General features: G+C 55.4%; 1 protein-coding gene across 1 annotated transcript in view; it reads left to right on the top strand.

Annotated features, from left to right (window-relative positions):
- MYT1 (myelin transcription factor 1) overlaps window positions 1–9,408 on the top strand; it is a 53,068-nt gene extending 43,660 nt beyond the window's left edge. The window contains exons 19-23 of the mRNA XM_036244504.1: window positions 3,704–3,925; window positions 4,873–4,964; window positions 5,574–5,677; window positions 7,965–8,108; window positions 8,362–9,408. Of these exons, the coding sequence (XP_036100397.1) occupies window positions 3,704–3,925; window positions 4,873–4,964; window positions 5,574–5,677; window positions 7,965–8,108; window positions 8,362–8,502 (703 nt within the window). The 3' untranslated portion in view covers window positions 8,503–9,408. The remainder of the gene's footprint in view (window positions 1–3,703; window positions 3,926–4,872; window positions 4,965–5,573; window positions 5,678–7,964; window positions 8,109–8,361) is intronic.
- Window positions 9,409–17,210: the final 7,802 nt, after the last annotated feature.

Below are 17,210 nucleotides of genomic sequence, written 5' to 3'. Positions count from 1 at the left end.
TGGGTGCCTGCAGAGGCGCGAGCCATGTGCGTGTGTCAGGGGCACACAGGCCCTGGCCCCGCGGGGTGAGAGGCAAGGCGCCTGGCTACACGTGCACCTGGGGGCCACCTGGGCACGGGGCTTAGGGTGTGGGCAGCCCCACAGTGTGCTCGTGGGCACTGGTCTCTGCATGACTTCATTCTGGTGGGAAAGGTCAGGTGTAGGAGTCAAGGAGGAGGCTGTGGTGAGAAAGATGAGAAATCCTTCAGTTGTGAGTGTCAGCACTTGCACCCTGCACACGCACCTGCACACACACTTGTACACTCACACGCCTGCACATATGCACCTGCACACACACTTGCACACTCACACTCACACACACTCACTCGTACACTCACACCCTGCACATTCACCTGCATACACGTGTACACTCACACACCTGCTTACACACTCGCATGAATGCACCTGCACATTTGCACACCCGCACCTGCACACACCCACCTGCATACACCTGCATGCACACACCCACACTTGCACACCTGCACACACTCGCACACTCATACACATGCTCACACACCCTCACACACACCTGCACACAAACTCACACTTGCACATCCACACACTCGCACATCTGCATGCACACATACCTGCACATTTGCACACATGCACACTTATACACCTGCACACCTACACATGTGCACACTCACACATTCACACACCTGCACATTTGCACACTCACACACCTGCACATTCACACACCGTTGTAGGGAGCTGGTGTAAGATTCCTAGAGGTTCATCCTGAACTGGGGCCTCGACATGGCTGTGGGGAGGAGAGAGGACATCCTGTGCCTCACCTGACTGAAGTCCCTGAGCCCTCTACTGGCCATCTTCCTGGGGATGTCTGATGTGTCACAGGGGCTTGTGCATGAACTCTGACCCTGTGTGCCCCACTCATTGAGGGCTTGTACTATGCGAGCTAATCCTTCCAGAAGGAAATTTGCCCCCTAGAACCCCTACTAGCAGATGAGGGCCAGGCCACAGGTGCAAACAGGGAAACCCACCATGCGATTCGCCCAGGGCTTTGAGAGCTGACATGGCAAAGCAGCAGCCAGGGCTGGCTTGGTCAGGGCAGGGCCTGTCAGGTGGTAAGGCTGATCCAAGAGGGGGCAGGTCTGCCCTCACCATGTTGCCTGGTGGCCAAGAGCAGCCAGATCCTCACCCCCGCAGAGGGCCGCGGCCTGGGCCAGCTGCGCTTGGCCACGGAGGAAGGGCGTGATCGATCTGCATCCTCCTCTTCAAAGGCGGCTGTTTCCTGTAATAGGCTGTGACTTTTTTCTGTGTTTATTATATGGCAACAGAATAATGAATGCTACATCAAAAATGCAAAACGTGTTGTTGTTGGAATGCTGCCTGCGAGGGTGGCTAGGAGTGTTTCCTTCTGCGACTCCAGGGGCCGCCTGTGCCCAAGTGCATGGAATGCCAGGCCCTGCTGGTCGGCTGCGTGACTGCGTCGTGCTGTCTTTGGAAAGGATTCAAACTGACATCAGCATTTCCCGAGTTAACCGGGAGAAATGGTTTTCCTTCTAGTGTGCTGTCAGCTTCGTTTTTACAAAACACGAGATTTCTGCAGCCAACTGGGGAACGTGACTTTCAGAAACAGTTTAGCATTTACAGGGTGGATGAGCTCCTCGGGGCCCCACAGCAAGGCGGGGGCCACTCATGCAGCGCCTGCCTTCACAGGCCCCCCAGCCACCTGCTGGGACACGTCCACCGCTGGTGGCTCCTCTGCACACGTGCAGACCACAGCAGAAGTGGTGACAGTGCACCAGGTCCCAGTGCGTGGCGGGATCCGCGAGCACAGGCGCTGTGCTCCGGCTGGGCCCGTGAGGACAGGGTTCCCTCTGGTGCCCTATCTGGGCTGTTTCAGACGAGGTGCTGTCAGCGCTCGGTGGTGAATCCCTTCGGCCACGGCTGAACAACTGGCCACGATAGTCTGTGGGGTTCCTGGGGGTCAGGAGTTGAACGCTGTGCTGTCCTTGGCTGCAGTGGCATCTGACCCAAAGATGGAACCCTGGTGGCCAGCACCCCAGCACCCCAGCACAGGTGGCCCCGGGAGCACGGGAGCCAGCCAAGTGTGAGCCCTGCACACACGTGTTGCTGTGAGGTCACCCAACGGCCTTGCAGACGTGGGGCCCGGGCGGGTGGAAGGAAAGTACTCAGTGCAAATGCAGGTCCAGGGGACACTGCAGGCCGCACAGCGAGGGAGAAGGGTTCGGGTCCGACCGGCCACAATGCAGACAGCAGCCTCTCATTTGTTCTTCAATTTTGTCATGTCAGGGCCTCACGGCACCTCGGGGCACCTGGCCCAGGTGTCCTCCAAGACCCCCAGCTGGGAGATGTCCAGATTTGGGAGCTGGGTGTAAAATGGAACCTCCCCAAGCCCCTTTCGGGGCCCCTGGCAGTGTGTCTGCTGTAGACTATGGGCTGAGATGACCTTGGACTGGGACAATGGACACCCCAATGTCTGAGGGTCACGTGGGCGGGATGACTAAGCAAGAACTGAGAGCCAGCACAGGCGGACGCATAGGCTGGAAAGGTGGCTGCCTCTGCCTGAGGCTGGGGTACGGGGCCATGAGCTGGTCATGGAAGCCACCCCCACCCTGCCTCCTGAGGGCTTCCTGCCTTTGGCTTTTCTGAACCCTGGGAATCTCTCTGCAAACTGAGGCCACATGTCCCCTCTTGGGTCCTGTGTGTTTGCCGGGTCTCTAGCCCACAGAATGTGGTGACGAGCTTCAAGCTAATGAGTCTCATCTTCTGGAGGGAGAAGACTAGGGACTTGCAGGTGGGGGTTCTTGTCCTTTGTCACCTGCTTGTCCCAAAGTCCTGAACTCAAAGTTCGTGCTCAGAAGGCCCAGCGGTGAGCTCCTGGGTTAGGTCCTTCCCAAAGGCCATGCGGAGGAACCCCCAGAGCTCGCTGCATCGCCCGGTTCTATGGGACTGTGTGGATTCCACAGAGTGGGGGCAGCCACTCAGAACCGGTCTTGACGCATCTCACCTACCCCTGGGCTCTGTGCTCTGCAGGGCGTCTGCCTGTCCTGACGACCCGAGCAAGGCAGTGCTGGCTTCAGGCTGAGCCACCGCTTGGCGGCCTCGCTTTGTCCTCCCAGAACACGTCTCAGAAGGGGCAGAGCTGGGACGCGCATGGGCACCGTGCCAGGACCAGGCTCATTCTGGGGTGCTGTGGGGCGGCAGGGCTCCTGCGGTCCCCATGCTGCCCGTCTTGGGGGGACTTCTCACCTCCTGGGCCACCCAGGCCTGGTGCTAGCTCCCAGCAAGTGGTCTGTGGCGGGTGGCGAGGTTTGGGGGCTGGGCATAAAATGGAACCTCCCAAGCCCCTGTGGGGCCCCTGGCAGTGTGTGCACCGTGACTGGTTGAGTGGACACCCCCCATGCCTGTGTGGTATGGAGGGACTGTGGCTGCAAGGCCGAGCTGTGGACCGAGTCCCCTTAGAGCAGCCCTGAGCCTAGGGCTCATGGTGGGGTCTGTGGGGACCCTCCCCACGCAGGGGCAGAGGCCAAGGCTGGAGGCGCGATTCCTGCTGCTCTTGCCTCCCGGGGCCGCAGTGGGTTTGTCCAGCAGCCCCCGCGGGTCGCAGGGCCTGGCTTGGGAGGGTCTCTGGGCGTGTCCTCCAGCCCCTTGCTGACCTTGAACTCCTGGTGCCCAGGTGCCCGGTTCCAGGCTGCGTGGGGCTCGGTCACATCAGCGGCAAGTACGCCTCTCACAGAAGCGCGTCAGGCTGCCCGCTGGCTGCCCGCAGGCAGAAGGAGGGCTCCCTCAACGGCTCCTCATTCTCCTGGAAGTCGCTGAAGAACGAGGGGCCCACCTGCCCCACTCCTGGCTGTGATGGCTCCGGCCATGCCAACGGGAGCTTCCTCACTCACCGAAGGTAGCGGTGCCCGCTGGCCCTGTCTGTGCGCCCCATGGGGCCCAGCTCTGGAGCTCTGGGCACGGCTCCCGGGGGCCCCAACAGGGGTTAGAGGTGACCGCCACCTTCTCAAGGGAAGACCGAGGCCAGGGCTGGCAGCTGACTGGGGAGGCAAGAGAAAGCCTGGTGGCACCTGGTCACGGTACTTGTGCTCGGTGCTCCCACATGTCCGTTCCCGGAAGCCTCCCTCCTCGGCCAGATGGACTCCCTTTGGCCACAGGCTGCCATCTTCTTAGGAAAAGCTTTGTCTGCCACACTCATGCTCTGCCCTCTCACTAGGGCCTCCTGTTTGAAGTTTGGGGTCAGGCCTCTGCTCATCTTACACAGGGGCCTGGTGACGAGACCCTCCTTGCCCTGGCAGTGGCCTGGGGTGCTCGCCGGCCCCCGGGCTAGGTGAACAGCACCCGCTGGTCCTCTTCCTCTCCATGCCAGTGACGCTGAGGTGCCCAGGTCACCCTGGTCCCGTCAGAAACCATCTTCTCTCTTGTTTTGCCCTCGTCTGTCCACTTATAAGGTTAATTAATCCCACAAGTCGTTCCTGGAGCCCAGAGAGTGCCGGGCTCTGGAGAGCCCAGAGGAGATGGTGTCTGGCCCTCTGGGTGTTGGTGGGCAGGGCGGGTGGGGAGCCAGGCTGCAGACACAAGCGAAACACCCAGTGTGCTCGGGGTGGTCAGTGGAAGGGGCACCGCGGCTGGTGAGCAGCCTCCCCAGGACATCTGGACATAAGTCTTTAGGGCACTGGCCAGGGTCCTGGGCCAGGAGCTGGGCTGTCCCCGGGGTGAGGGGGCAAAAGGACATGAGCTAGAAAGTCCATCTAGGACCCTACCAGGCTACCAGTGGTGAGCACTTGGCTGTCATTGGGATGTGTGACCTTGGACTGGTTTTTGATGTGTGACCTTTGCTTCCAGCTTGTCCGGCTGTCCTAGAGCGACCTTTGCTGGAAAGAAGGGAAAACTCTCAGGGGATGAGGTTCTTGGCACGAAGTTTAAGACAAGTGACGGTAAGGATGGCCCTCCCGCATCAGCTTTGGACCCTGTCCCCTGGACGGGTGAGCGGTATCTGTGGGGAAGGGTTAGGGATGCAGAACCTGCCGTGGTGGAGACAGACCCTTGAGCTGAGCCAGCGAGTCTCCTGACCTTGGCTCTAACCTCTGGGTGCCCATGTCTGGGCTCCCCACACTCCAGCTCTGATGGCATCAATGAGGCTGGCATCAGAGAAGCCTGTGGGTGGCTCTGGAGTTCCCGGCCTTGGGTTTGTGGCGCTGGGAGCTCCGTCTCAACGGAGAGGGACGCTGAGGAAAGCCAGTATCCTCGGAGAACACTTCCATGTTGATCTCGGCAATTAATACCTGGCAAAGAAAGGTGTCCTTTCCCACCTACGGCGCAGGGCCAGGCGGCCAACCACAGGTCCATGGCTAGTGGTCTCAGACTGACCTTCCCAGTATGAAATGTGGGGGTGAGCCCCCCACCACGGGGAGCTCAGGAAGCAGGTCCGCTGCCCCTGCTTGGAAAGGGGTCCCCGGTGCTGCCCAGGAGCAGGCCTCCGCACACCCCACTGGCTGTCCTGGCCACGAGGCCCGGAGCCACGACTGCTCTCCCCCTCTGGGCAGTGCTGGAGAATGACGAGGAGATCAAGCAGCTGAATCAGGAGATTCGAGACCTGAACGAGTCCAATTCAGAGATGGAGGCCGCCATGGTGCAGCTGCAGTCTCAGGTGGGTGCCCCGCCCCCAACTTAGTGACGTCCTGTCATCCTCGGTCCTTGACCTCCGCTTCTGTGAGTGGGGAGGAGCTGAGCCCACACCAAGGTCACTGTTGGGCTGAGCTGAGGAGTATAGTGCTCAGGGACACCTGACGTGCCCTGCCCATCAGGGTCCGTACTTCAACCAGCGTTAGTCCTCTGGTGCTGGGGGCTGGGGTCCCGCCAGGGTGTGTCACCCCTGCAGGGTGCATGTCAAGAGGAGCAGCACTGTGGTGCGGGTTTGCAGAGCCTGGTCAGAGCTGGTTCCACAGCCCCAGCGCGGCCACACGAGGCGAGTGACCTGGCAGCCTCAGTCCATGCGGACTTCCCGTCCTCGCCAGCGGAATGAATACAGCGGCATCAACTCCACGCTGCTGTAAGAGGAGCACATTTCCGCGAGAAAGCAGTTAGCATGAGGGGGACCTGGAAGAGAGTCACCGAGGACCTGGAGAGAGTGCGTCTCTGACGCTCGAACCGCTGAGCCGAACTGGTCAGGGCGTGCGTCTGTCTGACCCCACAGTGAACAACTGTGATCATGAAGCAGAAGAAAGGTCTTATTTTGAAAAGGAGACCACGCCTGCCCTTGGATGCTGACTGGGGGCCCAAGAAGACCAGGGGTCCCGAAGGTGGTGCCACACAGTCATGTCCCTAAGGCTGAAGGGACAAAGGGAGAAGGAGCGGACCAGGCCCCGTGGAACCTGAGGGCAGAGAGGGCGGATAGGACGATGGGCTCTTGTCTCGAGGCTGCCGCATGACACATTTTTGCCGACCACCTGTCACTCAGAGGCCTGTATGATGACAGTGTCGGCCGTGGAGATCGGGGAGGGTCTTCGTCCAGCAGCGGCTTCCCCGGGCTCACGGGCTGTCCCTGGGTGCCAACACGCATCTCTTCTGTGTCTGTCCCTCTCTGGTCCTGACCTTCTCAAAGACTCAGGCCTCTGGAGCCAGTACCCTGCAGGTGGTACCTCTGATTTATCTTAATTTGCCAATGCCTTCTTTTTTATTTATTTACATTTTTAAATCCTCACTCGAGGATATCTTTCCCCATTTATCTTCAGATAGAGCGGGAGAGAGAAAGAGAGAAAGAGAGAAACATCAATGTGAGAGAGACACAGTGATTGGTTGCCTCCCACACGATCCCGACAGGGACTGGGGACTGAATCGCAGCTGAGGTACGTGCCCCTGGCCGGAATCGAACCCGTGACTCTTTGGTCCGCAGGCCGCCGCTCTAACCACTGAGCACCGGCTAGGGCCAATGGTCCCTTTGTGAAGACAGCGTGTTTAGCAGCAGCCTTTAGGAAGGACTCCCTTTCCCTCGAGGGAGTTTTGGGCCATGTGCTCTATGGAGGACCAGTGAAGAGAAGCACCCCAGTTGTACTCTCATCTTCAAAGCCAGAGCTTGTCGCCAAGTGATGGGGCGTGATGCCCCTAGCACTGGTCCCAGAGCCATCTGGGGAGGAAAGCTCTCTACCTGATCCAGTCTTCCAGGCAGCTCCCTGCTCCACGCTGGGGACAGCTCAGGTGTCACCGGCCCTGGGAACTTGCCTCTGCTCGGGCTCCTTCGAGATGCAGTCAGGCTGGGGCCGCCCCCCAGGCCTGTCGTCTCCAGGGAGGGCTTCCCACCTTCCCCACATGGGCTGTGCACCTTTGCACGGGGTCCTGCTGGGACTCACCTGGTGGCCTGAGCACCACCCATGGCCATCAGCCCGGTCCTCACTGTCCTCTGGGATTGCACTGCAGAACCCTGAGAGCTCCCTTGGAAAAACTTTGGGGCTTCTGACTGGGGGTCCCCTCTGGTGGCCTGTTGGAAACTGTCAGGGTTCCCGGAGGAGCCCTCGGCCACTCCACTCAGGCTGCCGTGGGACAGGCGGCCGTCTGCTCTTCTGGCCCCCAGAGCTGTGTCAGACACCTTAGTCTTTGTGGTGGGGAAACCCAAAGGCAGCCAGACCCCCACTGGGTGCAGAATTCCCACCACAGACAGGAGTATCTAGTGAGCACTGCCCAGGACTTGAGCTCAGGCGCCTCAGACTCTGCGCTCCGCCCCACCCCTGTAGGAAGATGTAGCACAGAAAGCCAGGGCCCCATACGACCCTGGCTCAGTCACCATGTCCCCTCTTCCATCCGGGGACCAGGGCACTGCTAGCCCCTTGCTGTGGCAGGACCCCCGGGGGCAGGGTCCCTGCCTCTTCACTCCTCCTGGGAGCTGTGAGGTGGTCCCAGGGGGACGTGAGGGACACGGGCTCTCCTGTCTGTCGGTGCAGATCTCGTCCATGGAGAAGAGCCTGCAGACCATCGAGCAGGAGAACAAGCTCATTGAGGAGCAGAACGAAGCCCTGTTCCTGGAGCTGTCGGGCCTGAGCCAGGCCCTCATCCAAAGTCTCGCCAACATCCGCCTTCCACACATGGTGAGCAGTGCCCGGGATGTGGGGCGGGCAGTGAGGAAGCCCCTCTGCCCCTGGGGTGCTGCCTGGGCAGGCTGCTGCCCCACGGCTCCAGCCTTCTGGTGCTGCTCACAGTGAACCCCCAGACCCTCAGTGTTGACTGAGCCTGAGGTGGAGCAGTCAGTGCGGGGGGTGTGGCCTTGCCCTGTCCACTCCCCTGGGTGGAAGCACGAGGGGCCTGCGACGCAGACAGGGCTAGATGGGTTTCATCCTCCAGGAGCCGATCTGTGAACAGAACTTTGACGCCTACGTCAGCACCCTCACCGACATGTACTCCAACCAGGAGTGCTACCAGAACCCCGAGAACAAGGACCTCCTGGAGAGCATCAAGCAGGCCGTGAGGGGCATCCAGGTCTAGGCCCTGCCTGCGGATGGGGCGCCAGGGACCCCAGCTGGGCTCTGTTGTTTACCTCCCTTGCCCTGTCTGCCGGGGAGATTCCTGAGTCGCAGTGACTTCTAGGTGGCAGCCCAGGCGGCCTCCAGAGGGTTGGTCCCAAGGTGCCTGGAAATCAGTCTCCCTCAATGCGCTTGTCAGGGTGGAGGCCTCAACCCCCCGAGCAAGGGCAGAGCATGAAGTATTACAAATTGATTTATTTTTGCTTTCTGAAAGTAGTCTGAAGAGCAGCTCGAGTCTCCAGTGGTTCTCAGGGAAGTTTTGGAGTTTGCAGCCAGAGTGTTCCTGTGTCTGTGCGCTGGGAGGGTGTCAGCCCGGATCACACGCCCGGGCGCGGCTGCTCAGTGAGGCCCGTGTGGCAAGTGTGTTTTCTGTTTTCAGTTCATTCTGTTTTGTGTTAAAAACCGAAGAAAGTACTGCTCCGGAGGGTAAGTTAGGAATAGCCTGCAGCTCACCGTCGGCTCAAGGAGTCCAACCTGGGCGTCCCTGAGCGGCTGGCTCCCCAACGCTGCGGACTGGAGCGGCCTGGGGTCAGGCTCCCTCCTGGGGCTGCCTCTTCTAGACCCACGTCTGACTCAGGGCCAGGGCCCCTGACTCTGTGAGCCAGGCTGGGGACCCCTCACTGCTGTGGCACCTGGGTCACGGCTGAGCTCGCCTGGGGTGGAGATAGCGCCAGCAAGGTCAGGGGTTAACCCTAATCGGGGACCACCAAGGTTTCACCTCCTTTTAGATCCATTCAAGATGCGGGAAAAAAAGGTAAATTTTAATTTAATGTGTTAAAAACACAATGTTCCTACATGTAAATAGAGTCCAAATTGATTGTGACTGCAATTCCAAGTTAGTATTTAAAAGTAGAGAAATTACTCTTTCAGGAAGAAATAAAAAAAGTAGTTAGTTTAATTATTCTGTAAATTATTTAATTTTGTCAAGATGTAAGTATTTATATTCACAGCTTCTTTTATGTTAACGTTTACTATTTATTTGACGTTTTATTTATTAATTTTATACTGTTTCAACCAGCCCCACACGCCAGGACATCACGAGAGAGAAATGAAATCCAAGCAAAACGACCATTTGACTACGAGATAGGACACACACAAAAAAGTTGCTATAACTTTGTTATAATTTTGATGCAACCAATTTATTTTTTATATATTTTGTTATTTATTCTTTTAATAATGGAATTTTTAGAAAAGTATTTTGTAACCGAGGAACTTTGATAACTTGGGGATGTTCTCCCCTTGGTCCAGTGGAGAGAAGGCTTGGTTTTCTTTGTCCCTCTCGGTTCCTTTTGTTTTAGGCCTGACGGCAGCAGGTGGAGCTCTGTATTCATTGTTCATTTGCGTGTAGAGCAGCCGTGTGTCGTGTCGCGTCTGTGCGGGTCGTGATGGCTGAGTCCTGTCGCGGGGGAGCCGGCCGCCAGCGCCGGGCAGTCCGCCGGCTCCGCTCCCGCAGCTCCGATACTGTGACCCTCCTTCCTCAGGAAACGCGCGCCCGCCCACAGCCCCGCCCGGTGTGTTCGCAGGGTGATTTCCTAATAAAAGTCCACTCTGACTGTGCGCGAGCCTGTGTTGTGAGGGGCTCAGAGCTGCCCCCGGGGGGTGGGGGTGGGGGTGGGGCGTGGACGCTTTCATCTCGGGCCTCTTCCTGCTGCCACACATGGAGCCCGCGTCCCCCGTGAGGTGTGGCTCTGGAATCCAGACCCTCTAAGGCACCCGTCCCGCCCACACGCACGCATGTGCACACCAGTGCTTTCTCGTGGGGTCAGGGAGAAGAAGTCCTGCTGAGGTTAATCGGGGTTGGGTGGGATGGGTGTTGCCCGAGGCCATTTCCCCTTGCCGCAAGGAGAAAGCCTGCAGCAGGAGACAGTTTAGACCTTTTTGAGGGGGCAAAGCTGAGAAATGGAGAGCAAGGTGAAGGTGGGAAGGGAAAGAGAGATCTCTAATGACCTGTTCAGAGCTCCTGGATCCAGCCGTACCTGAAAGCTATCTAGCCTTGCAATTCCAAGTTACACGAGGCAACAGGGCAACAGATTCCTTGTTTGTTTTGGCTTAAATTCTCGGCCTTGCAGGAGCACCTGCCTCACTATTTCACTTTGTGGTAGGTGGAGCTCTGGCTCCCCCAGGGTTAGACTGAGGTTAGGGGCTTCTTGTCTCATCCTACCTGTTAGCACACTTCCACCTGGGAATCTGGGCCTGCAGGCCAACCTGGAACTCTCATCTAACATGTGAACAAAGGAAATGTTCTAGAAATTCTGGGTCTCGTTTTCAACCCCCTTTCAACTCCTGCCGAGGCAGACAGGGTCCAGGATACATTTGGTGCGTCTGGACGGCTCCCACTGTTGGCAGCGGGGACTAGAGAAGGATGCTTCACAAGCAAGGAGAGGTGCAGAGCCTGTGCGGGAGGTTTGAGGGAGGACTCCTGAGGGTCCCCTTTGCTGAAGCCCCACTGGGGATGGGGACCAGTGGCCTGGGCTGTACCTGTTCACATCCCACAGATGCTTTGATGTGGGCCAGACTGATTCTGAAGTGTCTCCTCTGCAGGCTGAGGTGACTGCATTCTGGCAGGCCTGAGAGTTGGCAGGGGGCAGGGAGTGGAGGTGCAGGGTTGCCCCAGTCTGGAAGAGCTGGACAGATAGATGCCATTCCCTCCCATGATGCTCCGACCATCCCCAGGAGGCTGCTCTGCCTGGAGACCACGAGGACTCTGTGAGGTGGAGGCGATTCCCTGGAGCTCCTCTGGCCACCTGTTGGTGCAGCTGAGCAGGTGCCCTGTGGTCAGGCCAGGGTCAGGGGCGGGCCCAGGACCCAGGAGACAGGCTGCCAGGTGGGAAGATTGGTCAGAGCCACAGACCTGCAGCATGTGTTGCTTGGGGCCTCCATGAGAGAGGTCCTAGCGTTCGGCTTCCTCCTGGGCTGCCTAGAACAGGGCACGTGGGTGGGAGCATCGGCATGTCCTGAGTTGGGAGCCTATGGATATGTAGGTGGAACTGGGGATGAGGATGTCTCTGCTGAAGGCCCCCAGGTGTAGGTGCTGTGGGAACATGGGGGGGGGGGGGCAGGTGTGGGTGGTTCAGGGTGTCACACAGCACCCTCCTCACGAGAGACAAGCCATTGTGGAGGTTCATCCACAGAACCTGGCTCACACCCCAGGGCTGACAGCAGTGTGCCAAGAGCCCACTCTGCCCCTCCTGACTTGGCCTTCATACCATCTGCCCTCCCTGGGCTTGGTTTCTCTGACAGGGTCTCCACTTGCTCTCCTCAGCTGGGCTGGGCTGCCTGATATCCTCCCATCTGCCCTGCACAGCAGGAACCCGACTGCAGAGTGCTGAGGACCCGGGCTTCCTGGGAGGGACTGATGCTGCTGCTCGGCGGGTGGAGCCCTGGGCCAGGACTGGCCACCTTTAAGCACCGTGCAGGTGTCTACACCCTGCACAGAACCCAGCCAGCTGAAGTGGAGGGCAGAGCTGGTGTGGTCTTAGGGGAAGCCCAGCACCACGGAGTAGTCCAGAGGGACCATTCCCAGAGGGCCTCTAGCTCCCCCTCATCAGCCAAATACAGAGGCTTGGAGACTCCGTGGTGGCGGCGAAGGAAGTGTGTCTGCACAGGGCAGCTGCCAGGTGTGAGGGATGGCACATGGGCCCTCATGGGGCTCCTGGCTTCTGATGCAGAGGCACAGGTGACAGCTCTGGGGTCTGCATCTGGGCCTCATACATGAGAAACTTCAGCAGGTCACTTTCAGCCTGTGCCTCGGTTTTCTTCTCTGTAAAGGGGTCCACAGTATGTGCTGCTGGAGGAGAGGAAGCCCAGGTCACACACCACCCTGAAGACACCCTCGAACCCACCTCCCCTTCCCATCTGTGCCAGCTGCCACCCCTGGCTCTGAGATCTGCCCCTGGCAGGTGGCCAGGTACCTGATGTCTGACACAGCTGCCACCCAGGGCCCTCCTATATGCACCCACAAGTCTAGCTGCCACCCACCTGGTGCCCTTAGGGTGCACACATCTGTTACTACCACCTCCCCGAGTGACGTCTTGGCTGCCAACAGCTGCTCAGGTTCACTCCTCCCCAACTGGCCGCACCTCACGGCGGCTGTCAGGCACTCCCACTCCCACCTGGAGCTTCTCGCCAGGTCTTTGGATAGTGAGGGGTGGCTGGGAGGCTGGTGGGGGGATGGAACCCTTAACCTTGGGACCTATATCCTAAGAAATGTGGCGTCCTGTGGACAGACCTCTGGCCCCAGGCCTGACACCACTTCTGTCAGGACCCTAAATTAGTCAAACTTCTCCAGAGAAACAGAACCAATAAATCAAGTTGATAGATGATAGATTTATTTCAACCAATTGGCCCATGCGATTTTGGGGGCCAAGTCTGTACTCTGGGGGCTGGCCAGCAGCTGGAGCCCCGGGAACAGGCGATGCTGAGCCCTTGCCCCGCGTGGCTGTCTGGAGGCCAAACAATTTCTTCCCTGGGGAGCCACAGCTCTGCTTGTTGGGCCTGAACTGCTAGCAGGGGGCCCCCCACATTACAGAGGAGAATTTGTTTTACTCAAAGTTTACTGATTTAAATGTTAATCACATAAAAACAACAGAAATGTGCTTATGGCAACATCTGGATGGATGTTTGACCAAGCGTCTGGGCAACGTGGCCAAGTGTACACATGAACGGACCACCTTCGACCCCTCCCCGGTGCTGTGCATCACGACGTTTTTATTCAATTACTTTTCTGCTAACCCTCACCCAAGGATATTTTTTTCATAGATTTTTTTGGATGGAGTGGAAGGGAGGGGGAGAGAAAGAGAAAGAGAAAAGAAAACATCGATGTGAGAGCAATACGTCAATTGGTGGCCTCCTTCCTGGACTCAAACCTGCAACCCAGGCAGGTGCCTTGACCAGGAATTGAACCTGGGACCCTTTAGTCTGTGGGATAATGCTCTAACCGCTGAGCCCCCCGGCCAAGGCCATTGCTAACTGTTATGGTGGTTTGTTTTAAGATGAGAAATTCCTTTTCCTTTTATTTTATGAATCATTTCACATGTACAAATAGGAATATTAGAGATCACCGGCATGTGTGACATCAACCCCCTTCGCTGATGCAGTGCACACAGCAGAGAAGGCTCGACAGGGTGTGAAAGCCGTGGTAACTCCAGTCAGGCCACGAATACCTGCAAGAGGAAGACATGTTTTTTCCCTTTTCAGAGAACCTGCTTTGGATGTTCTTATCCCAGCAGCTGGGCTGCGGTGATGCCTTGTGGTGAATATCGAATCTTGTTAGCACCATGGTCCCCAACTGCTGGGGTGTGGACCCTCCTGGCTCACTTCACACACCCACACTAGTCAGAGAAGGTTCAGGTTTAAGGCCATCCATCCGGGATGCCCCCATCCCGTCCCGTCTCCCCAGCCAAATGGTGTTTCATGCTTCCAAGGGCAAGAATCTCACTCAGAGGCCCAGGACACTGACAGCGGGCACGAGACCTTCCTCCTTCACTGGAGATGTCAGGAGGCCGGGCAAGGACAGGGCTGTCACCCAGCCCTACTTCCTCTGCAAAGGGCAGCGCCTCCTGGCTGACATGGGAGGAACCCCCATCACCCAGCAGGGCTTGTCTTCCTCCACTCCGCCAGCCAGAGGGCTCCCCCTCTGCAGCCCCGATTCAGTTTCCTGATCACTGAGGTTTAGAAACAAAAGTCCTCCTTAAAGATGGGATGCCATGTGTAAGACTCTCGGCTGACAGAACACATAGTTACCCTGACTGCCAAGGCAGTCCTCGTCCGTAGTGAAAACTGCCAGACAGCACTGTGGTGAATAAAACAAGCAGGTGTCCTCAGCCAGGACTGAAGCATGCTCAGGAAAGATGCATATTCCCCAAGCGGCTATCATTTCCAGTGCTCTTCCTACTTTTGTATAGATTTGTATTTCCATCGGGTATCATTTGCTGTCTGCCTGGGAAACTCCCTTTATCATGCTGTGTTGCGTGAGTCCGCTTCTTCTTCTAGCTTTTATTTTTGATCATTAAAAAATTAATAGTCTGGCCCTGGCCGGTTTGGCTCAGCGGTTAGAGCGTCAGTCTGCGGTCCCAAGAGACCCGGGTTTGGTTCCCACTAAGGGCATGTACCTCAGTTGCAGTTCGTCCCCAGCCCTGGTTGGGTCATGCGGGTGGCAGCCACTTGATGTGTCCCTTTCACGTCAATGTTTTTTTCTCTCTCTCTTCCTCCCACTCTATCTGAAAAAAAAAAAAAAAAAGGAAAACTGTCCTCAGGTGTGGATAAAAAAAAATTTAATAGTCTGTATTTTTAGAGCTATTTTAGGGTTATAGAAAAATTGCAGAGATAGCATAGTCCTATTATTAGTGTGTTACATTGTTATAATTAATGTACCAAGATGGATCCATTATTTACCAAAGTCGAGTTTTTTTTCCTGGATCACGTGTTTGGTGTTGTAAAATATCATCACCATGCTCAAGGTCAGCTACATGTTCTTCTATGCTATGTTCTAGAACTTTTGTGTGAATATTGTTAAGTTTGTGTCTGGACTCGTTATTTTGCATGTGGATGTCCAGCTGTCCATGTACCAACTGTTGAAGAGACTGTCCTTCTACCATGTTACCTTTGCTCCTTGGTCAAAGGTCAGTGGTCACATTTCTGAGGGTCTATTTCTTGGCTCCCTGCTCTGTCCCATTGATCTACTCATCTTTTCTTTCACCAGCACCACACAGTCTTGATTCCATGATTTCTCAGTAAGTCTTGATGTTGGGTCATGTCAGTCCTTCAAATGTGTTCGTCTTCAATGTTTCTATTTTATGTTTTTGTCTCTCCGTATTACTTTAGAATTTTTTTTTTTTATATCTATAACATAACTTGCTAGGATTGTGACTGGACTGCATTGAATCCACAGATCAAGTTTGGAGGAGTTGACATTTTCACTACATCGAATCTTCCTATTTGTGGACATTAACCAGCTGTCTCCTTATTTAGATCTTTGATTGCTTTCATCAGAATTTTGTAGTTTTTCTGATATAGATCTTGTGCTTTGTTAGATTTATGCCTAAGTATTTCTCTCTCTCTTTTTGGTGCTAATGTAAATGGTATTGTGTTTTAATTTCAAACTCCAATAGTTAATTTCTGGCTTAGTCCCACACCACATAGTTGTGTTCTGGACAGTGATGGACCGTGTGGACAACGTGGTCCCACAAGACTGTAATGGAGCTGGAAAACCCAGCCGCATTGTGTTGTAGCCCGTGCCTTCAAAAATGTGCCACGGTAAGGCAGGTGTGAACACTGGCCACACTGCAGTGGAGACGGCCGACTCAGGCCTGGGTGTGGATGAGAGAGGCCCCGAGGAGCTCCTGGAGGTGCTCCGAGGAACCGAGTACTGAGGGTGCTGGAACTGGATCAGCGACACAGAGGAAAGGAAACTGCAGGAGAAGAGAGAACCCCCAAGAAACCCAGTGAAGGGTTTAGCAAACTTTTGCAAACTTCCACAAGCTCCTTAGAACGTTTGAAAACATGAAGCCCAACACTGAAATGTTTTCCATGGCAGAGAGGAACACTCACAGTGCACAGCCTGCTTACCAGCAAAGCCATGATGGAAAAACCCAGCCAACCCCGACCCCCGTGACAGTGTTTACAGAAAGAGTGACACCCCCCGGAGAAGAACTACAGGCAGGGCTGCGGGAGCTGTTCCCGGAGAAGACACTGTCATCCCAGGAGAGGGCAGCTTCTGTGTGCTGCCTCTGAAGACCTTCAGGTGGGACAGGGTGTGAGGGGGTGGTCAATGATCCTGATGATCCCACTCTGTCTAGGCCTGTGCTAAAGTGTGTTTGTGTCTTAGTTTTCAACAAAAAATAGTTTAAAATCCAGAAATAAATATATTAAAATTTTAAAATTAGAAAATAGAACCAGAATATAAAGAAAATATTTTTGTACAGCTATACAATGTATTTGTGTTTTAAGCTAAGTGTTATTTTAAAAAAGTCAAACAGTTTTAAAAAATTAAAAAGTGTATGAAGCCAAAATGTTAAAGTAAGCTAAGGTTACTTTATTGTGTACGTGAGAAATTTAAAAAATACACTGAGTGTAGCCTAAGTGTACAGTATTTACAAAGTGTCCAGTCATGTCCTGGCCTTCACGTCACTCCTCACTCACCCCGACGCACCCAAAGCCGTTTCCGGTCTGAGAACTCCATTCACGTAAGTGCCCTATACAGGTGTGTACCCTTTGTTGTCTTTTATGCCACGTTACTGCGTGTCTTTTATGTTTAGGTCCACAAATATTTACCGCTGTGTTACAATTGCCTATAGTATTCGTTACAGTAACATGCCGTACAGGTTTTAATGTCTGTCTACTAATCCTAAAATCTTCGTAAGCTCTGGGTCACTTTCAATGGATTGACTTTTTTCCTCATCATGAGTCAATTTTCCTCCTTATTTGTATGCCTGACAATTTTAGATTGGATGCCAGACAGTATGAATTTTACCTTGCTGAGTGCTAAAATTTTGTATTCTTATAGTAAATATTCTAGAGCTTTGTTCTAGGACACAGCTACTAGGAACAGCTTGATTCTTCCAAATGTCTTTGATTTGTTAGCTGGGGTCAGAGGCTAGTTGTTCCTCACTGCCGAGGTGTGGCCCCCGTGTATGCTGTCCAATGTCCCATGGACCACCAAGTTTCCAGTCT

This window comes from Molossus molossus, unplaced genomic scaffold (assembly GCF_014108415.1).
Source record: "Molossus molossus isolate mMolMol1 unplaced genomic scaffold, mMolMol1.p scaffold_m16_p_6, whole genome shotgun sequence".
Lineage (NCBI taxonomy): Eukaryota > Metazoa > Chordata > Mammalia > Chiroptera > Molossidae > Molossus > Molossus molossus.
The sequence above is the reverse complement of the archived record's forward strand: the minus strand, read 5'-3'. Positions and strand labels throughout refer to the sequence as shown.